We start from the raw sequence: 27,728 nt of genomic DNA, 5'->3' as shown, positions 1-27,728 counted from the left end.
GTCCCATGAATGCTTCCTGAAGAAAGGAATCCCAGCCCTCAAGCTCAAGTGGCACCTCCTCCAGTAAGGCTGCCTGGATTGCTCCCATTGGAGCCACCGTCCTCTCTCTGGTGGAACTGTCTCAGGGACCTGATAGCACACCCAGAGTTTGTTCTTGATCTCCTGGACTCAGCAGCCAAGTCCCTTCAGCCTGAGACCACACCCTGCTGGCTCTGGTGCCCCACTCCAGGGGACACTCCTTTGATGATCAACCGTGGGCAGGGCTGAGTGCTGGGGTGGCCCATCGCTGGGGCCTGCCTTCGGTCACGCGGGGCAGGTAAGGCGACGCCAGCACAGATGGCGGGCGGCTCTGGGAAGAGACAGGCAGGAAATCTGAGCCTCCCGACGGGTGGGTGAGCGGGGACCTGAGAGGTGGTATCAGCCCGAGCTGGGGGTGGGGGCAGAGGGGAGGGTGGAGAGGGGCTCCAGGCCAGGGACATGAGCAAGCAGAAGGCCACCAGCATCTATGACAAAACGGCATTTAATGTTCCATAGTGTGAGTATCTGAGTGCAAAAGGCCCATTAATAATCCACGAGCCACATGTTCTGGTGACAGCAGCCGGCTCCTCCCCACCCACGAGATGGAGCCCCGGTCCTGGGCATGCTTGCCGGGAGCACACACGTGTTAGTGCCCATGGTGGGGTGTGACATTTACACAGGAGAGAACCACTGACACAGGTGAGAGGAGAAACGAGGTGACCGTGGACCAGGGACGCCACAGTTTTCACATGCAGCCAACACACGAGAAACGTGAGCTGGATGGTGGGAGTCACAGTGACGGGCTCTGTGCTCCTGGGAGCAGAACAAGCTCAGGACCTCAGAGACCCCGTGCACCCAGGTAGAGGGACAGACCTGAGCCTGCCCGTGAGAACTTGGGTGTGCAAACCTTTGCACAGGTGTGAGAACACAGACTCCAGGGTGAGTTAAGGAGAGGACACGGACGCACACGTGAGCCCCACGAGTGGGAATATGGAGACATGGGGACGGGCAGGACGGCCCAGAGCAGCAAGTTCAGGAGGGAGGAGCCCTGCCCCTGGGCTCCCGCAGGCTCGGCAGGGCCAGTGACAGCCTCCAATGCAGGAGCCCAGAGCCAAGGGTCCCACGTCTAGGAGTCCAAGGGTCTGGAAGGCTCAGGGTGGGAGGGCCCAGCTCCACAGAGACCGGGTCCCGCTGGCTTCCCAGCTCCACACGGGGACACCGGGTCCCGCTGGCTTCCGAAGTGCGGGAGGAAGTGCAGGTGTCAGATGGGTGTCAGGCCTCGCTGCTGCCCCCACAGCCTCTGACCCCGCTGTGCTCCACCCAGGCGAGGCGGGCCTGCTCCTGCAGGATGCGGCAGCGTACCACCTTGGCCAGCTCCTCCGAGTGGCCCCACTCGTGGGCGGGGACCTGCACCCAGGAGCAGGGCAGCCCCCAGAGCGAATGCTCCGAGCCGCGGCACTGACGTAGCAGCTCCGAGTCCCGCCAGCCTGGCCGGCCCAGCAGACCCCTGCCAGGAGAGGAGCGGGCAGAGGTCAGAGTGGGCAATCAACACGAACAGAGGGACAGAGGGAGAGGCACAAGGATGGAAGAGTCAGAGACAGAAGATGGACAGAGACAAAAAAAGAGAGCGCAAACAGAAGGAGAGAGAGGGAGAGACAGAGACAAAGAAGAGAGGGGAAGGGGGAGGAGGAGGGGGAGGGTAGGGGGAGAGAGGAAGAAGAAAAAGAAGAAGGGGGGGGGAGCTCACAGGTCTGTGTACCCTGCCCCACCCCTCACCTGACTTCCCGGACGTTCTTCTCAGTCACCTCCACGTGGATGACGATGGGGTAGATCTCGTTCTGGACCAGCTCCCGCACGCCCCGCGCACCCAGTTCCAACAGGCAGTGCTTCTTCTCGGAGGATTGAGGCTACATTGCACCCCCGGCCCAGAGACACCCACCCCCACGCTTACCACAGCCTCCCGTAGGTGCACATCCTGTCTCCCCACCCAGAGGGACCCTGGCAGTAAGGAACGAACCCGGAAGGGGAGACAGTGGGCTCACTGAGTGCCCTGGAGAAATGTCCCCCTCTGGACCTCGGCTTCCCCATCTGGAGAATGGAGCTAACCCCAGCCCACCCACCACCCTACGGCCCCCTGCCAGCTCCCAGGACAGAGGCGAGTTCGGGGACAAGGATGTGCAGGTGAGCCGTATCAGCTGAACACCTCAAGGGTGACCCACATAAGATCAACTGCCCCAACCCACCCAGGTCACAGGGGAGGAAAGTGAGGACCCCAGGAGGGAAAGGACTTGGCCAGGGTCACCCTGCAAGCAGGCAGCAGAACACGACCCACACTGAGACTGGTTCTCAGGCCCAGAATGGCAGCACCCCTTCCAGGCCAGCCCCAGCACCTACCTTCCCAACAGACTCCTGGATGGCACGGATCCTGCTGCCCAGCCCAGGGGTGGCAGGCCGGGCCTTGGGGGCTCCAGGCGCTGAGGACGCGCACAGTTCCTCCCCAGAGAGGCTTTCTGCAGAGGGGGGAGGGGGAGGGAGAGGCCAGGATGAAGGGCCAGTGGGCCCAGCTGCCCAGAGTGTCACCCAGCCCTTCCCTCCGGGGACACACAGGCTCACCTGCTGGGCACACTTGGAAGTCCAGCCGGGAGCTGGGCAGGTCTAGCAGGTTGCGGATGAGCCGGGGTGCCAGGCACTCGGGCAACAGCACCACGGGCCGCAGGGCGGACACCAGCAGTGGCCGCACCAGGCTGTACGGTTTGAGGCTACACTCGAGCTCTGCGGCAGGGGAGGGGTGTGGGAGAGATGAGGGTGCAGGCATGTCCCGCTCCTCACACACACACACACACCCCCTCACTGGGACTGTAGCAGAAGGCTCTTCCCGTCCCCTGCCTCACCTCTGCCCCCTGCAGGTCATTCTCCACCCAGCTGGAAAGGCTTTAAAACTAAAGTCAGACCATGTAACTCCCCTGCTTTCAACACACCTGTGACCGCCCAGATCCTCAGGAAAAAGGCCACATCCTCCACGTGGGGGACGCAGCCCTGCCCGGGAGCCTGGGGAGGTTGGCAGCCACAGACTCCACTGCCTGCAACCGCGGGGCCTCTGCGTGCCCCGGGGCCGCCCAATGCCCCAGCCTGTGCCGCTCAGCCCAGTCAGAGCCCAGGTCACAACTGTCCGTGGCCCCAGACGGGCAGGGCCCCCACATGTGCTCCAGGGCACCCAGTCCTTGTCCACTACGCACCTCACACTGTCTAATTTAGTGTTCCAGGTGTCACTACCTGATCATCTGCCTCCCCGGCTAGACGGTGAACCCGCAGGGCAGGGACCGTCCTGTCCCCAGTGCCTGACAGAGCTAGTGCCCCGTACTCACTCGCTGTCCTCATCCTCACACACACCACACACTCCCACTGCCCAGCTCACATTTCTCGTGTGTTGGCCACATGTGAACACTGTGACGTCCCTGGTCCACGGGCACCTCGTTTCTCCTCTCACCTGTGTCAGTGGTTCTCTCCTGTGTAAATGTCACCCCCCCCCCCGTGAACACTGGCACTAACACGTGTGTGTTCAGGCAAGCACACCCAGGACCGTGGCTCACAGGGGCTCCATCTCTCGGGTGGGGGAAGAGCCAGCTGCTGTCACCAGAACGTGTGGCTCGTGGGTTATTAGCAGGCCTTTTGCACTCAGAAGCTCACACTATGGAACAAAGGCACGTTGGGTGCCTCCGGGCCTTTGCACGGGCTATGCCTTCCGCCTGGAACAAGCTCCTCTTCACCCTTGAAAGCCCCAGCTCAAACAACCTCTCTTCCCTAACCTCCCTCTCCCCCTGGCCCCCTACATGAGCTCCCCCGGCCCCTTCTCCCTGATCTTCTCCCTGATCCAGCCTAAGGCCTCACCCTCTGCCTCCAGGAGCCCCCTCTGGGTCCCCGTGGCCCCCGCCACCACGCGTGTGAGAAGCACAGCTACACATGCTCTGCCAGACAAGCACAGGCCCGTGCGCGGCCCAAACTCACACGGACCCACGGTCACCGTCGCGTACACACGCACCTCCCCGCAGGGTCTCCCTCAATCATGACAGCCCATCCTCCCACCAGGGGGAGCCCTGCCCCCACTGGGGCCATCACGCAGGCCCTGCAGGCCAAGGGACACGCAGAGGCACACGCTCCCGGGCACCATCCGCAGCACAGGACACGCCCGCACACCCGCGCTCACCTGAGCAGGGCTCCAGCAGCGGCTGCTCTGGGGCGTCCCCCGCAGCACCCCCCACCGGCTTGGGCCTCACCAGCCGCAGTTGGTCCAGGGCTCTCTTCTTCAGCTGGGGAGGGGGTCGGGGGAGAAGGACACCTGAAAGCTCGGCTCCACCCCCACCCAGGGAGACAGGAGAGTAAACAGGACCCAAAGCAGAGCGGGCCCCACTGCCACCATTGTCCAAGCTTGCCAGAAGAGCCTGGTCAGTACAGGACGCCCTCCCCGCGGGACTCTCTCCTGCCCCTGCCAGGCCCAGCACAGCCCCGAAGGCAGGCGAGGGCAGCCGTGCCTGTGGCCCCAGGGAAGCAAGCCCATCAGAGCCTGCTGGAGGAGGGCAGACTGAGGCCCGGAGACCAAGAGGAACAGAATGTCACACAAGAGACAAACTTCAGGGTTTCTTCCAATGAATTAGCAACGTGACCTTGGGTAGGAAGATTAATGAAACCAATAATGACAGCACTAATGATGCCAATAGCTGACAGGTGTCAAATCCCTGCAACATGATGACACTAAGCCCCTGATGGGCATTAACTCACCAAAGCCACATACGCCTACAAAGCAGGTAGCATAACTTCGCCACTTTACAGATAAGGAAACATAGCTGCAAAGAAGTTCAGGTGTTTGTCCAAAGTCACATAGCTAAGAAGTGGCAGAGCTGGGATTCAATTATGGGCCACCTGGCTCCAGAGCTCACACTCTTCATTGACCTAACATCTCTGGGCTGCACTGTGCCCATGTGCACAGTGTGCTGGCCACCCAGCCCAGCCTCGTCCAGGTGTCGGAAAAGGGAATATGACTGCTGTCTTGTGGGAGGCTTCCCATGTGCCAGGCGTGCTCCTGAGCACTGGGCACACTCTTTCTGAGTTAATCCCTAAACTACCCTGGGTGGTGAGCGCCACTGTCCTTCTGTTTGCTGGTCACATAGTAGATGATCAACTAAGTCCCAGGGAAGGAGCAGGTGGGGAATGGCCCTCTTCTCCTCCCCCAGGCCTGCCAGAGAACAGAGCCTGCTCTCTCCCTTTCTGGACCCCACCCTTGGCATCCCCCACCCTTGGTGTCCCTGTCCCTGCCTGCCCAGCCCTGCTTACATTACTGCGGGGGCCTCGGTGCCGGCTGGAGGGCAGGCATTTTTCCTGAACTTCTAGGAACTCCTGGGCTCTGTAGGAGAGAGTCATGTCACACGTTTGCAGGAAGGAGAGCCCCCTCCTGTCCTCTCCTCAAACCCCCTACTCTGTCCCAGAGGATGGTGAGGGACTGCAGGAGGAGGCAGTGCCCCATCCCCAGGCCCCTGGCCCTGCATCACCTCTGGTAATTGGGCACAGTGCCCCGGTCCAGGTCCCGCAGCGTGAGGGGGTCGACCCGCGTGCAGAACCATTCCTGCCGCCGCTTGTACGCGGGGTCCACCAGCCGAAGGATCTCTTGGGCTTTCACACAAAGGGCGTGGGGATCTGCCCGCTCGGGCAGGGTGAGGTTGGCTCGAATGTAGAAGGGCTCGGCACACAGCCCCTTCACCCAGGCTTCGAGGGCCTCATGGAAGGACTGGCAGGCTGGGCATGGACGGGGCAGGGGGCGGCAGAGAGGACAAGAAGAGGAAGGTGTGGTCAGAGATCAGATATGGCTCTCTGGAGGCCAGAGCTGCCTTCCCCCACCTTCCCCTTCCTGAAGTGAGAAACTTAGGTCTGGAGGGGGCCGGGTACTTGCCTAAGGCCACCCAGCCCACTAGGGACAGAACCAAGATTCAAACCCGGGTCTCTGGACTCCTAATGTGAGCTGCTTACAGAGCAAGGGACAGAGAAGGGCACAAGGACAGACACAGGGAGGCAGCTGCACTGCCAGGAGTCAGGAGACGGAGCGACTGGGGCAGGACTGGGGCAGGACTGGGGCTCCTTCTCAGACCCTTGGCTTTCCTGCCTGCGCCACGAGCTGGACAAGCCTCTCTCGGGCCAGCAGCTCCGACCCTCTGGGACCCGTAAGTTCCCGGGTCCTGCCCGGGCCAGACTTACCCTTCGAGTCCATCAGGAAGCGGAGTGTGGGCCCCTGGTTCCAGGACAAGGTTCTCTGCTGGGCCTCGGCTTCCAGGCATGCCCCCTCCAGGCCTGCAGCTTCCGCCCTTGACTGGGAGAAAACGCAGGCAGCAGGAAAACAGGTGAGCTTCCCAGGACAGAGCGACCCTTGGGCTGGGGGCAGGCCGGGCGTGGGGGTGACCGAGCCTCATAATTCAGAAAGCCCACCTCCCCGGGGACTGCCACGCCCAGCCCAGTCGGACCCCCCTCCCATCCACAGGACTCCCCACCCAGCCTAGCTCATCCTGGTCTTTCCCCAGATTTAAGGGCAGGGATCTGTCAAGTGCTGTCAGTCTGTCCCACCTCCCAGCCCCTGCCCAGTCAGACTTCCTTTAATGCTGGTTGAGCCCCAGAAGCTCCGCCCAGTGATCTTGATCCACCAACTGCAGAGTGTCCAGCCCTGGCTAAAGCACTGACCCCGCCCCCCAGCCCAGCGGGCAGGGCTTCACCTCTCTCGGTTCCATCCTGGCAGACCCAGGCCCAGACAGCACCCTCCGCACCGCCCCCGACCATCTGTCCCCAAGGAGTGGCAGGCTGTCTGGGCCCTTGTCCTGGGGCTCTGGACCCCCTGGGGGGCTCCGGCCAGACACTCGGATGGCCAGAGACCTGAAAAGGGAGAAGAGAGAAGAGGGATGGGAATTACAGTCCAATCAATACTCTGATTCAGTTCAACATTCTCGGAGAGCCACAGTGATGCCATTCCCCAAGTATGCCATGACCCTCAGGCCACTGATCTGCTGTGCCCTCAGCCCGGAATGCCCTTCCCTCCCTTCTCCGCCTGGCAAATGCTGCTCATCCTCCAAGCTCCAGTCAAAAGCAGCCTCTGCCCCAAGGCCCCTGGGCAAACGGCGGGTGGAGCTCGCTGCAGGAGCGCCAACGGCACCTTGCCTTGGCTTTGCATTTTCCCTTTTGTTTCCTGAATTAGAACGAACACCTTCAGAACCAGACTTCTACAGTGTTCAGCTCTGTATCCTGGCACCAAACCCAGTGTCTGGCACATAACAGATGACTAATAAATCTTGTTATGCTCACAGTCTGGGGAAGGAGGTCGCCACTAGCACACAGCACAGATCTGAGGATGGTTACAGCCGGCAGCGGGAGCACGGAGGGGAGAGGTTCCTGGGGAAGAAGTGCCTGGCTACACCGTGGTGAAGAACAGAAGGAAACGGTGTCCCAGGCTGAAGGAATGGCGTGAGCAAAGGTGTGGAAGACAGAATACAAGATGTGCAGAAGAAATTAATAACAACAACGACAGTAACAGTAGCAGCAAACGCTCGCTGGCTGCTTCCGCTTGCCGGACACCGTGCCGCGCTCCTTGTCCTAATTACTAATTTCACATCTTGGGAAACAGCTCCCAGAAAAGGCAAGCTGGAGCCAGCCTGCGGACAGCATGGGACAAAGGCATCTGGCTTTGCTCCACGGGCAGTGGGAGCCGCTGACAGTTAAGACAAAGCGTCACCAAAATCCCCATCGTGCAGGGTTGTGCCTGTCCCTGGATGAGAGTTGGCGAGGCCCTGTGGCCAGGCTCAGAGAGAAACTGAACCCAAGACCCCTCCAAGCCCCCCAGCCATGGGGCAGGGGCAAGATCTGGGTCAGTGGGTGGCCCCAGCCAGAGAGGCAGCTCGGCAAAGCCTCCCACCCACCACGGCTGCAGCCCAGATAAAGCCACACTGCCCCCTGCTGCCAGCTGGGGGTGGGCAAGGCCGCAAGGACCTTAACCCAGTCAGCACCCTGGGGAGCAGGAAGGTTTGGCCCCAGGGAAGCCGACCCCTGCCCACTCCGGCCAAACAGGCCTGAGGGGCTGGGGCAGACCCAGGCGCGGGAGGCATCGCTCAGCACCCCGGTCCTGGTGGCATGGAAGTGGCATGGGAAGGTCTGGGCAGAGGTGGGAAGCCTGAGACCCGGCCTGGCTATACCGGCTAGTCGGTGGTTATGTGGCTGGAGCACACAGTCTGGCTCCAAACGCCAGGGTGAAGTGTCCCCAGACTGGGCAAACGGGCACATGTGTGGTCTCAGTTACCACATCCACAAAACGAGGATGCCAACAGCAGCATCCCTGCCCACTGTGCGTGAGGAAGGTCAAATAAATATAAAAATAACACAGGGAGAGGTGGAAACCAGAGGGTTCCAGGCCTTCAAACTGTAGGACTGTCCCTTGGTGGGCTGTGACATTTACTCGGTCATGACCAGCACAGTTTTTTAATGGAATGGAACCAAAAACCTAAGCCTGCCTCCTCCCAAGGGAGTCCGACCACTGTCTCGCAACTCTTCTGTTTCAGGCTTGGGTCCTGGGTCCCTCTCACCCTGGGTTGTGGCCATGAAGTCTGAAGAAAGTGGCAGGAGGGCACCAGCAGGAGCCCTGGGGCCGGCGGCCGGCCTGCTCAGCCCGCAGTGCTCGGCAGCCCCCTTCCTCACTGCACAACTCTAAGTGCTCTGAACAGTGCCCAGCAGGCACTAATGCTCGACAGAAACTAGACGTCTACTGGGGTCAGGTGTGATTCAGGACAAGTCACCTCTCTCTGGCCTCAGTTTCCCCACCTATTTCAAACCCACAGACAACTGCTATCGTGGCCTTCCCAAACAAGAGCCCAGCGAGCAGCTGGCCCCACCCCTGCCCACTTCCCCCTGCAACTGGAGCATCGAGGCTGACGTCGGCCACCCCAGGTTTTCAGGCTCTTCTCACCAACTCCTGCTGCTCCCTGAAGACCCGGCTCAGGCACTGCCTCCTCCAGGACGCCCTTGCTGACCACCCCGAAGGACCAATGACCTCTCAGAGCCTCCAAGACCAGGAATGCCTCTCTGAGCACCTCTCGGGGTCCACAGAGTCCGCGTGGGGGCTTGCCGGGAGCAGGGTCCAAATCAGGTCCCTCTTGGCCCCCAACCTCAGACAAGCAGGAGGCGAGAGAAAGAACACATTGGGGTAGGGGGCTGCCCCGACCCTGCCTGTGGGTCCCCTGCCACTAGGTGAGGGCTCCCAGCCCCTCCCCCAGTCAGGTCGGGTCGGATCACAGGCAGAGTCTGCTGGCTCTGCCAGCTCCGGGCAGTGATGGGCCAAGCTGCCTCAGAGAGTGTCCCCCACCCTAGGGCACTGTGGCAAGATCTCTAGGTGCTCTGCATGCCTGCAGAGGGACCTAGATGCTGACACTTAAGCACGTCATACCGATTACCTCACTTAACCCTCCCCACAATCCTATGGAGGCATCTGTTAGAGAAGAGGGAGACTGAGGCACAGGGAAGTTATAACTTGCCAAGTGTCGCACAGCTGGTGGGTGGAGTCAGACAATGACCTATCAGAACCCCCTCTGTTCCAGGACAGAAGGTGCCAGAGACCCTCTGGGACCACATGAGTGAGCTGGGGGACAGAGGCGGGGCTTGGTGGGGAGACAGCACCCTGCCCCTCACCTGGCACCCCACTTCACTCTTGGGCTCTTTCTTGCTATCCCCCCACCCGCCATCCGTCCGCCCGTCCTCCAGCGTGTCCCAGCACCCTACCAGGAACGGGCAGGGCAGAGAGGCTGAAGGGACGAGATGGGCAGGAAATGGGAAAGAGGAAAGAAAGTTCCGGCACACAGTGGGCGCCAACATGAGCCAGAGACCGACTGGCGCTCAGACAACGGGAAAGCACACTGGCATCCCCACGCCAGCACCACGCGGCCTGTGGCGCGACAAGTCTCTGACTCTGAGCCTTGGTGCCCTCGTCTACATAACAGGGCTGAAAATGCCAGCCTGGCAAAGCTGCTCTGGGGGTCAAACAACAACGACAGCAACAGCCGTAACAGCTAAGACCTGGCATGTACTCACCATGCACCGAGAACATTCTAAGCACTGCAGAAGGAACACTGGAACCCCCACAGTGACCCTAAGGGACAGGCACTATTTGACCCCATTTTACAGAGAAGGAAACTGAGGCACTGGGAATTAAGTGACTTGCCCAAGGCCCCACAGTAGCAAGTGACAAAGCTGGGACTTGAGCCCAGGCAGCTGGCTCCAAAGCCTGCCCTCCCCACCTCACCCTAACACGGCCCCAGGAGAGGTAGGACTTGCCCCACCTGAGCACCGTGCCGGCCCCTCCTCCCTCCTCCTGCCCACCTCTCTCTCTGTCCCCCACCCCATGCCCACCCCCTCTGTGCTCTTCCCCCAACTCCCTCCTCCCCTGGAACAGCATGGACAGAAGAGGTGGCCCCACGTGACCACAGGGCGCAGGCAGGGATGGGCCAGAGGCCCCTGCTCCCTCTGCTGCATCCTGGCGCCACTGGACAGTGGCCAGGACCCCTGCTGGAGGAGGGGAGGAAGGGCTGAGGCCAGCAGGAAGGGAGGCACCTCCACCCCTTCCCCCAGAAGCACGTCCTGCACAGGCAGAAACAATGTCACGCTGGGCCCGCTGCCGGCGAGGGTGGGGGCAGGGGCCAGGACACCGGCCTGGCCAAGCCGCTTCCAGGAGGCAGGAGGCCCAGTCCTGCTCTGTTGTGTGACCTGTCCCTGTGTACCCAGCACTCCCACACTCCAGCGCTGACCGTCGATGCTTCCTGTGCCCTTTCCAAAACCCAAGTCTGATCAGGTCACTGTGGACCTGGCCCTGGTACTTCCCAACTGTGTGACCTTGGGCAAGTTGCTTAACCTCTCTGAGCCACAGTTATCTCCTCTGCAAAACAAGGATAATCATAATAACGCCTACATCCAGGACAGAGAGAATGCCGTCCAGCAGCCGGCAACTGGCCTTGCATTTAATAATAGCTAAACCCCCCAGGCTTCCCAGAGCACACAAGCCAAAGTCCACACTCTCCCAGCCGGACTCACAAAGCCACCGCGGACCGGCCCAGCCTTGACTTTATCCTTTCCCCGCCAGGCCTCTCCGCCTAGCTCCCCCTGCCTGCTCTCTCCACTGCTGAGTTCCAAGGCCACGACCTCAACGTGGCCCCTCCATTCCCCACCTGCAGATCCACTGGCAGGTGTGAACAGGGCCACTCGTCACCAACATTAACAGCACATTGGCTGCCGCTCACTCTGCACTCCTGTGTCTTGTGACTCTTGCTGTGCGCTTGTGGCCAGCTCAGCCACAGGGGCTCCCAGGGTGGCCCCAGCCCCACCCCCACCCGGGTGCTCAGAGCCAGGGGCACTGGCACGCAGGATGCTGGGACAAGGGCAGCCTGTATGTGCCTGGCAGAGCTGGATGCTTTAGTTACATGAACATAAACCTCAAAACACCTCCATGTAGAAGAAATCACCATCCCCCTTTAGCTGCTAAGGAAACTGAGGCCCAGAGAAATGAAGTGACCAGCCCAAGTCACAGGGACAATAAATGGCGGAGACAGGACTTGAATCCAGCAGTTGCATATGTACTCTCTCCTGCCTCACCCCTGTTGACCCCCTCAAGCAACGAAGACCCAGCCCCTCAGGTCCCCCCACCCAGACAGCGGCAGGGCAGTACCTGTTGAGGAAGTCCAGGCCACAGCCCCGGGCCAGGACGCCGTCTGGCTTTCCCAAAGGCCACACGCTGTCGGAGGACGAGGCTGAGGAGAGGCCAGGGGACCAGGGCTTCAGTGTCACACTCCCTGGAGAGAAAGAGTGAGGTTCAGGGGTCCAGGACTGGGAAACAGGGATGGCTGGGTTCCACAGGAGGGACTGAGCACCCCCAAGCCCAGGGATGGCCCAGGGCCAAAGGAGCCTGGGCAGGTTTGAGGCCCCAGAAGCACATCACGCCCACTGGGCCCAGAGGTGGCCGGGCCCCACGAGCGGGGGCCGGAGGGGAGGAGGCAGGGACAGCACAGCCAGGAACAGGGGTGAAGGACAGGGCAGGCAGCACTGCCATTCCTCCAGATGGGCCCTCCCGCCGGGCTCCCAAGAGCTGTTACCTGTGATGTCCGACATGCTGCTGAAGGACCTGGGTAGAGAGTGGGCAGGAGGTGAGGCACTCTGTCCCACTCCCTCCTCCTGCCCCAGGCCACTAAAACATCCCACAGCCCCCAAGCACATGCAGACTAGACTGAAAGCAGGGTCCTAGGCACATGGCATCCACGAGACCCAGCTCCCCGAAACTCAGGCCTTTGCTGCAAGTCATTCCACCTAGAATGCCCTGGCCTGCCTTTCAAAGCCAGCTCCTTCAATGCCGCCGCCTCCTGGAAGCCTGCCCTGATCTCTCACCCCTCATCTCACCCTCACTTGCTACCTTTGCGGCTCGTGGCTCCCAGGCATGCCACCCGAATTAGAACTGACACCCTCACCAGACGCCCCATCAGGGCAGATTCACTGAGTTCAAGCCCACATTGGTCACAGCCCCCAGCACCCGGCCCCTCATCGGTAAAGGAATAAACCAAGGGCCACCTACAGGGGGAGCCGCGATGGGGCTGCACCTCAGGAGGCAGCGTCTCTCCTGCCCTGGGTCTTGCCACTGGCAGGTACAGCTTGGTTTTCCAGCTCCTTTGCTGCTGATGCCCGAACCTGGGGCCCAGCTTTCTTGCCTGAGGCCCCCGACCCCTCAGAACATTCTCCACGCCCTCTACTCCTGACCATCCGGCTTCCCCTTGGGCTTAAGATCTTCAAGGCTTGACCTGCAGTGACTCTCCTGCCAGGGTGCCCGGCTGGGCTCAGTGCACTCTGCCTTCTGGCCGCATCTTAACCCCCGCCCTCGGTCACTCCTACGACCCGTGGGGCCTGGGTTTCCAGAGCTCCAGCCCTTTGGGGGCAGTAAGGGGAAGCGACTGCATGGGGCCTGACTCTGACACTGGGGGTTCCAGGAGGTGGCTGTCCAGGGAACAGCAGCCCCTCCCTCCTGGCCTCGACTGCTGGCTGCAGCCATCTCACCTCTTGGGGGGAGCAGGGTCCTCCTCACGCTGCCGGCGGAGGATGGAGCCGGCGCTGGGGGGAAAGGGCAGGATGGAGAGCCGATTGATCTCCTTCTCGCTGTCTGTGGCCTCCTCCTGCAACGCCACGACAGGGCCCGGTCACCCCTCTGCCCAGCAGCAGCCCAGTCCTCAATGCACCTGGTGTGTGCCCATTCCACAGGTGAAAAGTAGGGCCCAGAGCAGAGGAGGGGGTGTGTGAGTGGCTCCCCAGGTCCCCTGGCACCTCGGCCCAGCACCACACTGGCTCTGGGTGAGCTAAAATAAGGTACTGGGCTTCCCTGGGCCTCAGTGTCCTCACCTGTAAAATGGAACCTTCGGCAAACAGGAAAGTATTCAGTGGTAATTATACGCATGCTATCAGCATCCCCCGATACTGGGGTGGGGTAGTGTCTCACCGAGGTGTGGGTCTCAGATCCCCCCAGGACAGGCGCCTCCCCAGCTGCTTCCGGGCCTCCCAGCGGCGAGGGGAACTCGCTCAGGCTCCAGGTGCTGCTGAGGTTGGAGCACAGGGAGTGGGAGGAGGCGCAGGCCTGGAAGAGCAAGAGGGGAAGTGAGCAGTGGTGCTAGGCCCAGGCCAGCCACAGTCTTTTACTGAGTACCTGCCACGTGCCAGGCACAGGGACACAGCCACAACACAAGGGGCCAGACCCCTGTCCTCATGCAGCTCACAGCCTAGAAGGGGAGACAAATAAGCCAGCAGATAGATGAACAAAATGACCCCAAGCTGAGACGACAGCAGACGGGTGCCCAGGGCATGGAAAGGCTTCAAAGGCCCTACGCAGCCTGCGGGCATCAGAGTGCTTTCCAGAAAAAGTGTGGTTTGAACTGAGAACTGAGTTGGGGAGGATGGTCCAGGCAGATGGACTGGCATGTGCAAAGGCCCTGAGGCAGGACACATTCTAGAAATTAAAAGGCTGAAACCCAAAGAACCAGCTAGAGAAAGAGAGGGGCCCAATCCGCAGGGCCTCTTGGCCATGAGAGGTGGCTCTGTCTTTAAGTAAGAGCAAAACAGCCATGGAGGGTTTTAACAACGAAGAAGTCACAGATTCATGACCTTCTATTCCGCCAGGCCCCACTGCATCAAACGCCAGGCTTGCTGAGCTGTCTTCAAACAACCCAAGATGGGAAAAGGCAGTGCTCCTGGCAGTGGCCTGAGGACCAGTGTCTGATTTACACAGGGCCTGGAGGCCCAGCTCCAGTGCTGGGCTGTGTGGCCTTGGGTAAGCTCCTGGCCCTCTCTGGGCCCTGTGCAATGAGGGGACTAGACCAGCTGGTCTCTGGCAGGTTTTTAGGCCCACGTTAGACTGTAAGAGCTGGACTCTGAGGCCCAGGTTTTGAATTCCAACATACTCACAGGGCCTAGGGCAGCCAGGCTTCCCCAAGTATATGTGAAGATAAGCTTCAAACTATTCTTAGTGTCCCAAGAGCAGCCCCAGAAACTCAGAGACTAACGTGCCCCTGGCCTCTCACCAAGCCACACCCACCCCAGCCTGGGTCCAAGTGCTCCCACCCACAGCCGAGGGCTCTTTGCAGGTCCCCATGTCCCCTCCCCCTGGCTGAGGTCTCCCACCAGGTGCTGCATGTTCCCAACCTCGGCCAAAAGCTCCCGCCAGGACCCCACCCTTCCCACCAGGACCCTGCAATCCTGACCCCGCTCACCTTGAGGCAGGCGCCACCCTGGGCCCGCTGCAGCTGCACCTCCAGCAGGGCCTTGGTGCCCTCCAGGCTGGTGAGTGTGGTCAGCAGCTCGTCCCGCTCGGCTTCCAGGCCCCGCACCTGCTTGCGGTACTGGTCCTTCTCAATGAGGCTCTGGGAATACTGCAGCTGGATCCGGTCCCGGCTCTGTATGGCCTGGGGGGCAGGGGGCAGGCAGCAGCTGAAGGAGCCACAGTGGCTCAGCTGTCCTGGCCTCTGACTTGCAGAATGGGTTTGGGAACGAGAACTGCAGTGATCACTTATTGAGCACGTCCTGTGTGCCAGGCCCTGTGCTATATGTAAATATCAGTTCATTTACTTGTCACACTAACTGGCTCAGTTAAATACTATCATTATTCTCATTTTGCAGGTGGGGAGACCAAGCCCGCAGGGAGAGGGTTGAGTCCAGTTGCAGAGACCAGGCTCTTCCCACTTCACCAAGACCAACTTAAAACTCTTCCGTGAGACCCACTGTGCCAAGGGCTTTATTCACAGACCCCGGTCAGAGGACGAGGCAGGAGGCAAACCCAGCCCGTCACATCCAAAGCGCTTTTCCCCACAGTGAAGACCACAGTCCCTGAGAGCAGGGCCTGTGGCCCAGACCCGTCACCCGCTGCCTCGGAGGGAGCTGGGGCCAGGGACTGGGGGGCAGCCTGGTAAAAGACAGATTCCTAATTGGGCAAGGTGGTTCACGCCTGTAACCCCAGCACTCTGGGAAGCCAAGCCTGGAGGATCACTTGAGGAAAGGAGTTCAAGACCAGCCCGAGCAACAGCAAGACCCCGTCTCTACTAAAAGAAGAAAAATTAGCTGGGCATGGTGGCACGTGACTGTAGTCTCAGCTACTCAGGAGGCTGAGGCAGGCGGATCACTTGAGCCCAGGAGTCCGAGGTTGCTGTGAGCTAGGCTGACATCACTGCACTCTACCCAGGGCAACAGAGCGAGACTCTGTCTCAAAAAAAAAAATGCAGATTCCTTGGCCTCACCCCCAACCACCTGCATCAGAATGTCGGGAGGATGAAGCCCCAAATCTGCACTCTCAAGCTCACCGGGTATTGGTGAGGACAATCTGAGTGCAATCCTAATGTGTAAAGCTTCAATTTCTCTAGGGGTATGCAAACTTAGTCAATGACAACAACCTCCTGCCCTCCCCTGCCGTGTGGGGAGCTTCACACAGGGAGGGCTGGGGGCCTGGTGGAACTGGCCTAAGGTCCTCAGCCCAAAGCACAGCCTCAGCAGGACACAAGGGCCATAGCGCCCAGGAACTGGAAGCTAAAACTTTTCAGACTTTCTCCATCAGCAAATATTGGCAGCCTTGTCCTCGAGATGGAGAGGACAGGGATTCAGAAAGACAGACAGACGCCAGGACTGACTTCCGTAAGTGTCGTGGGAGCTCAAGGGGAGGCAGGTGGGTCCAGGGTAAGGTTGGTATCTTGAGTGCTTGAGGTCCCCTGTCTGTTTCCCCCTGGTCTACTCGTCCCATCCTAAACTGATTGGTACACTGTAAAGTCTCTTTCTGTAATTCTCGTCCCCTCCACTCCCCCTTTTTTTCCCCTGTGTAAGAACCAGCACCCGGACCAGGGCCTCGCACACAGCAGGGGCTCACCTGGTCCCGCTCCTTTTCGATCTCCTCCAGCTGGGCCAGGACGGTGGCCATGCGGTGCTTGTACAGGTCACAGTCCTTCTGCAGCGTCCGGTGCTTCAGCCGCAGGTCTTCCATCTCCTGCAGGTACTGAGGGCAGGACGGGACAGGGTCAGACCACAGTGCCGGGGACCAGGGGAAGCTCCCAGCAGGTGCCCAGCAGCTCCAGTGAGAGAGGTCTGAGCCCCAATAACAAGTGCCCCCTCCTCAGTGGGGTGGTCTGGGCCACTGACTTCACCTCACTGGGTCTCAGCTGCCTAATCTGTAAAATGGGGATGATGACAATGCCACCCACCCAGCCACCCTTGGCCTCCCCACTGAATCAGCAACCTGCCCCTTCTGCGGCTCTGTGTCTTCCACGGCACTCGTGGCCTGTGCTACGTGAAGTAACTGACTGAGGACCACGTGTCTGGCGTACTGTTTGTCCCCCCTGCTGGATTCACCTTCGCAGGAACAGGTATTTTTTTTGTTCACTGCTGTATCTCAAGCGCCTAGAAGGTGCCTCCATCAATATTTGCAAAGGAATGAATGCAGAGTCCTCAGCACAGGGCTGCACACAGCAGGTGCCCAGGGACGGCTGGCTGGAGCAAACTGGCCATGCCTGACACCCTCCCGCCCAGGTGCCAGGTGCTGCCAGGGGAGGCTGGTGGGGCCCACCTTGTCCCGCAGCTCCTCGGCCCACTGCAGCTCCCCCTGCACGGTGTGCAGCTTCTGGCACAGCTCCTGCCTGCTGTCCTGCGCCTCTCGCCAGTCGTGCTCCAGGATGTCCAGCAGGATGCGCTCTGAGCCCGGGGCCCCCGGCCGGCTCGCCTCCTGGGAAGCAGAGTTGGGGCCGCCTCAGCATCTGGCCCAGGGCCCACCCTGGGTGGGGGGAGGAAGGGGACACGCAGCCCTCAGCCCTCGGAACCCCCTGACTAGCCCTGCGGTCTGGGCCAGGATCTGGGAGAGCAGGCGTGGCCCCACCAGCCCTGCCCACCCTCCGGGGAGCATCTGGAGCACCAGTGAGGTAAGCGGTGAGGGCGGGCGAGCTGTGGCAAGCCAGCCAGGACCTCGTTCCCAAACAAGCGCCACACCCGCCCGCGCTCTTGCTCTGGCCGCCTGGGGCAGCAGCTTGGAAACAGGGGGGCTGTTTCCAAGCCTATTCCCACTCCTCTGATGAGGGGTATTCAGGGGGCTGGGCCTGGCCCAGGCTGGTGGACCCTGGGCCCAAGAGCCAGCCCCCAGACCCACACCCCAGCCAAGCACCCCAACCCCATGAAAGGCGCTGGCTCCCAGCCCCCACTTCCTGTGTGGAACAATGGCCAGGAGGCTGCCACTGACCGGCCTGGGACACCAAGCACGCAAGGGGCTCAGCCTTGCAAGGCCACGACTCCTCCAAAAATCTCAGGAAAGCTGGGGAACCCTTTCCCCAGAAAAATTCCCCCATACAAAATCGGACACAAAGTTTTTGGGGGTTCAGAGACCTCCTGAGGCCCCTCAGACGCCAGACCAAGGGCCCAGGAGGAGCCCCGTGCTCAGGGCCCTCGGCTCAGAGGTTCAGACAGGCTGGCCGGGGTTCCAGCCAGATCCCAGCCCCCTGGCTCTGAAATCCTCAGCTTTCCAGGCTCCAGGAGGATGAGTAAGCAGCAGGAGGGTCTGCGTCCCCGTCTGACCCCCCACACCCACCAGCCCAGCCCATACCTGCTGCAGGCCCTCCTGCAGCTCCTGCAGCGATGCCATCAGCCGCTGGTTCTCGGCGCGCAGCTCTGAGACGAGGTCCACGCTGTCCGGCTCCTTCTCCTTCTCCTTCTCCTTCTCCTCAGCCACAGGAAGTGGCCCCCTGGCCCTCCGCAGCAGTGCGCACTCTTCCTCCAGCCGGCTCACCTTGAGCTTGAGCTGATCCACCTGGGGTCCAGGACATGGGTCAGCCCAGGGAGGGACATGCCAGGGGCCACCACAAGGTCACAGGACATGGTGGGGGGCTGTTCCCTCCCCCCTGGGGCCCTCCCAGATTCCCAGAAGGGCCCGAGCAGGAGTCCTGTCTGTGAAGAAGGGACAGGCTAGGCACAGATGGGACAAACAGGGATGAAGAGGGAGGGGGCAGCAAGGCCAAGACCACCCTCCCAGGGGAATACGCCTCAAGGACCCGAGATGGATGAGCTGCAGCACAACACACTGTCCCACAATGCCGACACTGAGTACAGTCAGTGTGGCCCAGTGTCCTCCTGATGGAGGGGGAGGGGGAAGCAGGAGGGAGGAGGAAGGGGAGCAGGAGGGAGGAAGAAGGAGAGCAGGAGGGAGGAGGAAGGGGAGCAGGAGGGAGGAAGAAGGAGAGCAGGAGGGAGGAGGAAGGGGAGCAGGAGGGAGGAAGAAGGAGAGCAGGAGGGAGGAGGAAGGGGAGCAGGAGAGAGGAAGAAGGAGAGCAGGAGGGAGGAGGAAGGGGAGCAGGAGGGAGGAAGAAGGAGAGCAGGAGGGAGGAGGAAGGGGAGCAGGAGGGAGGAGGGCCGCATTAAGAGCAGGAGAACCAGAGTTGGGCCCCAGCTCTGCCTCCAGCTCGGTGCAGCCCGGGGCAGTCACAGCCCCTCTCTGTGTCTCAGTTGCCTCATCTGAACCTGCGGTGGGGGAGGGTGGGTTTGAGAGCTGAGGCTCTTATCCAGCCCAGGAGCCAGGATGTCCCCCTCCAACCCAAAGTCCCAGCTCAACACACACTCATGGGACAGATTTGGGTCTGGTGCTCCCTTAAAGAAATTCCTAACAAAGCCCCTACTGCAAAATATTAGACTATTGGTTCATCCCCAACATGAGCTCCAGGTTTGGGGCTTAGGTTCCAGTTTTACTGCTTTTAGGCTCTGTCATCCTGAGAAAGTGGCTTACAGCCTCTGAGCCTCAGGTTCCCCATCAGAAGAATGGGCCCAGTCACTCCCCCCCCGCCTCCCGACTTGTAAGATTCAAACAAGATAGGGAGTAAACAGAGGCCTTTAAACTGTAAACAGCAGGATTCGGAGCTGCCACAGGTATCACCACGACGGTTTCACAGCTCTGAATAAAATCCCAGAACCCTAATAGGTCAGCAGTGTGGTGTGCAGCCAGAGGCTGGCCAGCTGTGCGGTGGCCGCCGGGCTGAGAGCCATATACACAGCCTGCTTGCTGGGTTGTGAGGGCATTCAGCCACGGTTATTTTCTGAATGCATGTGGGGTCTGAGATGGCCAGACGGTGACAAGAGTAGCAGCAGGTGGCAGGCCATAAAATGAAGTCATTGTTGGGAAAAGGTCGCCACGACCTCTCATGCTATGTTCAGGCATGCGATGTCTGGTGCCCTAGGAGTGCTCCGGCCTCCCTTGGAAAATGACTTGCTAGTCCCCCAGCTCTCAGAGCCGAGAATGGCCACACACACACACACACACACACACACACGGGTCTGGAGGCTGGGTCAGGCAGTTCCACAAATGAACAGTCCACTCCTCCTCCGCAAAAGACTCAAAGAAATTCATGACTCCCGCATTCCTTTCCACTCACAAAACATGCTTTGTGAACCGCCGGAGAAAGACAGCGTGTTACGAGGGCAAATGTGGCCACACCCTCTCCAGCAAACCGCAGCCACACACCATGGCCTCCTGCCTGACCCGAGGCCAGCTGGCTTCCCCGATGAGCTCAGAGGACAGGGCACCTGGGAGTCTCTGCCGAGCACCAGGAAAGACGGATGCGTGTAATCCTGGTGTACAAACTCACTTAGCACAAAATTATAGCGTTCGCTCCTTAAGTTTATGTTGCTTAGAAATAACACCTCATTAAATCTGCACCTTATAAAACACGGTATTAAATCGCAGCCACCACACACCTGTCCATGGGAGGAGGGGATACAAGCTGCCAAGCCAGGCACAATTGGCTGTTCTGTTAAGATCGGCAAAGCCTTCGTTAATTTTGTGCCAGAAAAGCTCCAAAAAGTTAACATATATTTACGGTGGCTAAGTTTAAAGAAAATCTTATCTCTTAATTTAATTTCACCCTTTAGCCTCTGGCCCCTAAACTGGGAAAAAGCAGCCACTATCTGCCCCGTGGCAGATTCCCTTTACCTCTGGGTCAACCTGCAGACACACAAACACCTCCAACCACCTCTTCTCTGTCCCCCTCCCCTGTCCCAGCTGCCCCCAGATGGCCGTACACACACAGGACATCCCCCTGCCACGAGCACACCCCTGCCACCTTGGGAAACCCACCTGCAGTCACACCCAACTCAAAGGTCAAATGAGCCGTGCCAGCCGCAGCCTCTCCCAACGCCCCCCACCCCAGCCCTCCTGCCAACCTCTCTGGACAGAGATTCTTTCTTCTGAGAAAACCTCACAGCAAGACCCACGTCTGTTTCAGAGAAAGAGGAACCTCTCTGGGTAAAAAGAGGGGGCCCCACCCTCCCTCCTGACACCCCAGCACCCCTCAGCAGTGCTGAGAGCAAAGTCAGAAATCCTTCAATCCTGGGATGCTGGGGAAATGCTCTAACCAACCTCTCTCTGCCTCAGTTTCCCCTCTGGAACTGGGGAAGACAGCAGTGCCCACAGGGTTGCTGGAAAATTAAGAGTCTGTGCACGGCAAGCACTTGAGACTGTGCTTGGTGTTCAGGGGTGCTTTATATAATAATTCTTACAGGCCAGGCATGGTGGCTCACGCCTGTAATCCTAGCACTCTGGGAGGCAGAGGCAGGCGGATCGTTTGAGCTCAGGAGTTTGAGATCAACCTGAGCAAGAGCAAGAGCCCATCTCTACTAAAATATAGAAAGAAATTAGCTGGACAACTAAAAATATACATAGAAAAAATCAGCTGGGCATGGTGGCACATGCCTGTAGTCCCAGCTACTCGGGAGGCTGAGGCAGGAGGATCGCTTGAGCCCAGGAGTTTGAGGTTGCTGTGAGCCAGGCTGACACCACGGCACTCTAGCCCAGGCAACAGAGCGAGACTCTGTCTCAAAAAAAAAAAATTGTTATAAAATCCTCATCTGTGACCTCTCGCTTTGAGCACGAGGAAACAGGCACAGAGAGGGAAGTCTTGCCCATGCCACACGGTTCAGCAGCAGCAGAGCAAGCCTGGGACCTACGCCCCTGGGACTGCCTGCCACCCCTCAGAAAGCTTCCACCTGATACCAGACACCAAGCAGGGCGGAGGGCGGCCTCACAGCCACCTCACCATCTCGAACCAGCCACCTGCAGCCTGGACTCTTCAACTAGTGGCCTGAACACCCCTGATCAGGGGTCGCCTCCCCAAGACATGGACCCACCTGGCGTGCACAAACCCAGGCGCCGGCACACCAGTGCTCCCACACCTACGGCCCTACATGCCAACTATCGTGCAAGGGCACCTGCCACCACCTGCAAGACTGCAGCTGCAGCCCGAGGCGCACGGGATAGGGCGGGTTCAAACCCCACAGTCAGAATCCCACTGTGGAACCTCGCACAGGACCCCTGGGAAGAGCCTCCTGTGTGCCGCCGGCAACTGTGAAGCCCTTGAAACGGATCAGCTCATTAAATCCTCGGGATGACTCCCTACAGCGGTCAAGTCTCAGTATTATCCCCACACGAAGCCCTAATCAGAAACCAAGAACATAAGGCTCGGTTTCCTAGCCGGCAAGAGGCACGGCCTCGTCTGCTGCTGGAGGGGATCAGGGGAGACTTCACTGGACAGCAGCAGGTGGAACAGCAGCACGGGACGGAGGCCAGCCCTGGACCAGGCAGCCCAGTTCAAATCCCGCCTATGCCACTTCCTGGCTGTGTGACCTTGAGCGAGTCTCTTCACCGATGTGAGCCTCAGTGTCTGTATTTGCAAACAAGCACCTGGTACGCAGCGCTTTGGTGAGGATTAGAAGATGTGATGCATGTAAGCGGCACGGCACACCACCAACACTCGAGACTAGCATCAACAATGATGGCTACTGATGACACAAGTTTCTAGCACTGACGCCGTGCCAGGCACATGTCTAAAACTCTCTTAACTCACTGAATCCTCAGGGTTTCTCAGCCTCAGCACTATCGACATTTTGGGCTACATACTTTTGCTGTGTGGGCTGTCCTGTTCACCATGGGATGTTTAGCAGCATCCCTGGCCTCCACCCACTAGATGCCAGTAACACCCTCCCTAGTTGTGATAACCAAATATGTCCCCAGACATGGCCAAATGTTTCTAGGGGGGCAAAATTGCCCCCAGTTAAGAATCACAGTCATTCCCAATGAAGTGGGTACACAGGGAAGTGCAAAGACTAGTTTACAGTCAAAGAGCCAGCAGATGATTGCTCCAGGGCAGGAGTTGGCTACCACATTACCATCATTTTTTTACAAAAGTTGCCCCTTCCCCACACTACCCCGCCCACCTCCCCAGCACCTACCGCCAGCTGCAGGTCACGGCTGCGTAGCACAGCCGAGTTCTTTTCCTCACTGAGTTGTGCCAGGCGCATGGCGATCATGTAGTTCTCATCCTTGAGCCGTAGCAGCTCCAGGCTGCCTGCCTCCCAGTCCTCCCGCAGCCGTTGGCAGCGCTCCTGCGCCTGCTGCTGGTCCCGCAGCCGCTGCTCCAGCCCAGCCCGCTCCTCCTCAAGCACCCGGCCCCGGGCCTGCAGTTGCTGCTCCCGCTGCAGCTGGCTCTTGCGAGCTTCCCGCAGCCGCCGCACTTCTGTCATCAGGAACTGGGTCAGACCCTCAGGCCCCTCCTCATCTGCCAGGACAGAGGAGAGAATAGTCAGCTCAGGCAGATAAAATCCAGGGGGGATAGCAGACTGTACAGAAAAACTCCAACCATAAAAACATAGAGGAAAATTATGAGATATATTTTTATAATTTTGGGGACAAGAAGGCCTTCCTAAAGGTACAGAATCTAAGAGTTATAAAAGAAATGATGGATAAATCCATATAAAAATGTTTAAACCTCTGAAAATTGAAAGATGCAACAAAGTTAAACAACAAGTAACACAGAAGAAAATATAACAAACATAACAAATAACTCTGAGCCATAATATATAAAGAGCTCCTACAAATCAATAACAAACGATAAACAAATATAGAGGCAAAAACTATCAACAGACAAATCTGAAAATAAAAATGTCTAATAAACACAGGAAAATATGCTCCAACCCACCAACAATGACAGTAGCCGCTAACATTTGTTGACTTCATTCTTTGTACTAGACACATATTAACTTAATCTTCATGACAACACTAAAAGATAGATACTATTATTGTACCCACTTTAAAGACACAAAAACTGAGGCACAAAAAGGCCAAGTCATCTTCTCAAGATTTATTAAGTTGTGAATTATATCATTAGATGAAATATAAATTTAAAACAGTAACATTTTTTATATATCAGAATGGCAAAAGTGTTCAAAATGATTCCCAGGATTCATGAGGGTACAGTAAAATGGACACTCATACACTACTGGCAGGTGTGTTGATTTAACAGTTAAAATACACACAGGCTCTGAGAAATTCTTCTCAGAACCTCTCCCCCGAGACACACATTTCCACAAAGATGCACTTACAAGGATGTTCCCAGCATCGCCATAATGTTGCAAAACTGGAAACAACCTAGATATCCATCAACAGGGATGAATTAAATGAATTATGTCACAACTTCACTAATAAACATTATCCAGTCACTTAAAACAAGTGTAACAGAGGTGGAAGAATCCGTAAAATCAGTCATTGTGAGAAAAAGCAAAATACACATGTAGGCGAATCCTGTGTGTACATAAACCAAAGGAAAAAGAGGCTCGCCAAATTGCTACCCACATAGCAGAGCTAAAGGAAAAAGCGTCTTCTCTTTTTAGTCTAAAGTCATCTGGAGCCTTTGAATTTTTTGTATAAAAACTGTAAATCCATGTATGTCGGGCATATCATGTCTAAAAACAATATTAGAGAGAAAGAGCCCCCTTACGCACATGGCCTCTGACTGTAGACTGGCTAGAGTCCAGCCCCACCCTCTGCCTACTGTGGGTCCTGGCAAACCCCTCGGTCTCTTTGCCTCAGTTTCCCTAACCCCTCAACAGGGATAATGGGAGTGCCTCCCAGGGACAGCACCATTGTGGACCCACTCACCGAGGATCATAGAGCAGCGCTGGGAGGGCTCCTGGCCCGTGAGCAGCGTGAAGTGTTCAGGGTAGTAGAATTCCAGGGCTTCCAGGAAGGCCTCGTAGCCCCTCTTGCCTCGACAGCGCAAGATGTCCATCAGGCGCCCTGGGGAGGGGGGGTCGCCCAGGGGTCAGGGGAGGGCCTCCCCCAGCGCCTGGTTGCTTTTTCCCCCACCATGCCCCAGGCCCACGTTCCCCAGATTTTTGAGCTGGTGACACACACAGGGGCCTGTCCCAACACATCACGGAGGAGAGCCCGTCTGCCACAGCTAAGAGAGCCAGACCCCCCCTTATGGCCCCGGGTCTGCGGCAGCTGCCCAACACCCCACCCAGATGCAGGGCCCGCAAATGCAGCCTGTCTGTTCAGTGGCCCAGGGCAGCCCCCCCATCCCCAAAAGCAACATAAAACACTTCTCCCATCAGCCAATGCCTGAAACGCCACCGTTAGACCCTCATTCCTTCCCCAGCTCTAGTTCAAAGACACACCCTGTGGGAGAGGGGACCCTCCTAAAGCTGAGATGGGTCTTGAACACTTGAGGAGAATTCACTGTCCAGGGAGTGTGTGGCACAGAGGAGGCAGCAGCGAGAACCGAGGAGATCAAAGCCGTGCCAAGTCCACGGCTGTGACCCGGAGGTCGCAGGCCTAGCCTGGCAACCACATCCGACCCCCTGCGCTACCGTGGGCCCAGGAAGCGGGAGGGAACCCCCGACAGACACCCCGACGCCGGTGTGGGCATTGCGGCCGCCTGAGTGCAACGGGGGTTCAGGCGGCGGCGGAGTATGCCCGCCCGCCCTACCCATGCCGACGGAGACGGGGGGCAGCAGAGCCACCCTCGCGCTCCCGGGCTCTGTGCGCAGCGCTCGAGGACACGGTCGCCCGGGACGCGTCCCACTCAGGCCCCCGCGGCTCACCGGTGCGGTTGACGCGGCACGGGAAGCGGTAGGTGCTCAGCACCTCCTCCTCGTCCTGCTCGTCGATGACCCGGCACTGGCGCAGATACGGCGTGAGCTTGGCCGGGTTCAGGGCGCGCGTCAGCCGATGCCGGACGCCCTCGATCCGCTCCCATAGCGCGTCCTCCTCCGCCTCGGACCCAGAGCCGGCCCCGGTCTCCTCCTCGGCCTCCCCCGCCTCGGCCCGGCCGGGCATAGCCGCGTCCTCGGGGTCTGCGGGCGAGAGGCGCGCGGGGGTCGGCAGGACGCCCCGGGCGGGGTGCGCGGGTCGATCCCACTCCGGGGCGTCGCCCACAAGACCCGCCGCCGGTCGCCGCCCCCACCCGGTGCCCCGCGCTCCCTGGGACTAACCCCGCACGCCGCAGCCGCCTCGGGCTCCCGGGTCCGCGCTCGGGCGGCGGCTCCGCCGGCGCAGGGGGGCGGTGTCCGCGGCGCCCCCGGCTCCGCCCCCGGCCCCGCAGCCGCCCGGGCTGCCCGGGCCTCCCCACATCGCCGTCCCGACCCGGGCCGAGTGTCCGGCGGCCAGGAACCCCGCACGTCCGCCCGCACGCCCTCCCTCCGGCCGGCCGGCCGCGCGCCTCCCCCCGCTTCCTGTTTCCCGCCGGCTCTCCCGGCCCGGGCTCCGCGGGGTCCCGGCGGCCCGCCCACACCTGCCGGGACTCGGGGCGGGGCGGGGCGGGGGCGGGCCACGCACGCTCGCACCCTCCCGCGCGCCACCGCCCGCCTGCGCCGGGCCACGCGCGTCGGCGGCCCACGCCCACGGCGCGCCCGCCGGGCGGGGTCACTGCTCACGCCGGGCGCAGCCCGCAGGCACACAACCTAGACGAGTGCTTGCCCTTCCAGGGCCTCGGTGTCCCCAAATAGACCGCCCGCTCTGGACCTTCCCTCAAGCTCATCGGGACAGCCCCTGGGTGGACAGTAAAGGGCAGAGGTCATGGGCACCTTCTCCAAGACAGGAGTCTGAGCCTGCAGGGCACCACTAACTGCCCTCCTACATAAAGTCTCCAGGCACTTGGGGACCAGAGACCCCTCCTTTCTCAAAGTGTGTTTCTCCAGATGCTGGTCCCAGAGAAGCCAGGGGCGGGTCTGTGGTTAAGGTCAGGTACATTTGAGAAACGCGCATCCATACTCCCCCTCCCCGCTTAGAAACTGGTAGTCAAACGGCACCTGCTGCTGCGGGTGATCCCATCTCTCTGTGCATTAGAAACTGGGATCTGCAGTGATATCTGCACAGCGTGAGGAGCAGAGGAGGCACAGCCCATACGAGAAAGAGGTGTAAGCCCGCAAACCCCTTGCACACCTTCTTTATTGGATGCCATGGCGCTTTGAGTGTCATCTGTTTACACATGGAAAGGACTAAATTCTAGTGTAAATTCCTCAACTAACAGAGAAGGAAGCAGAGGCCCAGAGAGGGCAAGGAACATGCCCAAATTCACAAGGTGAGGCAGAGTGGAACTAGGCCGGAGCCCGGCCCCTGCCCCTCTTCTCCCCAAAGCTCAGGGGCCAGACACACACCAGGCCTCCCTCCCAACACACCCTTCCTCCCTCTCCTGGTCCCACTGCCCTCCCACACAAAGCAGCTCCTCCCACCAGCAGCCCTGCTCATTGTGAATATTTTTAACTTGGCCAGGAAAGTGGGATGGAAGCCTCGGAAAACGAGTCTGTGGTTAATTATTTCCTCATCAAGAAGCCTAAGCAGGGCCCAGAGATAAGGCACAGAAAGCAAGAGGTCTGCAGGTAAGTGGACAGAGAAGTGAGGGCACACTGGATCTGAGCAGGACAGGTAGCCGGGTGCCCCCGGTGTCAGGCATTCCCAGGGAAGCTGCAGAGCTCTTGTGGGCACCACACTCACACATTCACATGCACTGTCACACAGACACACGCGTGCACAGTCACACATGCCCGCTATGGGCATCGAGCCAGACAAGAGGCAGATAGAAGTGTAAGCACCTCCCACAAACAGCACAGCCTCCTCATCCTCCTCCTGTCTCTGGGCATCCCTTAGCACCAAGAGTGGAAGCATGTGATTAAGCACCTCCTCCATTATTGTCCTCTTGTGGGTTCTGCTACCTTTGTCTTCTCTCTGTAACCGTGCCAGGAAGGCAGGCAGGGGCTGCAGCAGGGAGACAGAGAATCTAGAGTCTAGATTCTAGACCTTACAGCAGGGGCCCTGGATCCTATCCCAGGCTCACCCC

General features: G+C 59.3%; 1 protein-coding gene across 2 annotated transcripts; it reads right to left on the bottom strand.

Moving 5' to 3' along the window:
• Window positions 1–504: 504 nt before the first annotated feature.
• On the bottom strand, window positions 505–26,037 carry CARD10 (caspase recruitment domain family member 10). Of its 2 annotated transcripts, none has more exons than XM_045552928.1 (21): window positions 25,885–26,037; window positions 25,495–25,746; window positions 24,551–24,688; window positions 22,846–23,171; window positions 18,179–18,382; window positions 17,156–17,311; window positions 16,463–16,588; window positions 14,823–15,014; window positions 13,559–13,693; window positions 13,123–13,238; window positions 12,174–12,202; window positions 11,750–11,873; window positions 6,771–6,927; window positions 6,262–6,373; window positions 5,562–5,805; window positions 5,347–5,416; window positions 4,223–4,325; window positions 2,632–2,790; window positions 2,413–2,528; window positions 1,795–1,925; window positions 505–1,525 (listed from the first exon to the last, which is right to left on the bottom strand). In XM_045552928.1, the coding sequence occupies exons 1-21, from the start codon at window positions 26,021–26,023 to the stop codon at window positions 1,291–1,293; spliced, it is 3,264 nt and encodes a 1,087-aa protein (XP_045408884.1). In that variant the 5' UTR covers window positions 26,024–26,037; the 3' UTR covers window positions 505–1,290. The 2 variants fall into 2 exon arrangements, with proteins under 2 accessions (XP_045408884.1, XP_045408885.1); XM_045552929.1 differs by having other exon boundaries at window positions 1,795–1,907.
• Window positions 26,038–27,728: the final 1,691 nt, after the last annotated feature.

The sequence above is a fragment of the Lemur catta genome, chromosome 6 (assembly GCF_020740605.2).
Source record: "Lemur catta isolate mLemCat1 chromosome 6, mLemCat1.pri, whole genome shotgun sequence".
NCBI lineage: Eukaryota > Metazoa > Chordata > Mammalia > Primates > Lemuridae > Lemur > Lemur catta.
The sequence above is the reverse complement of the archived record's forward strand: the minus strand, read 5'-3'. Positions and strand labels throughout refer to the sequence as shown.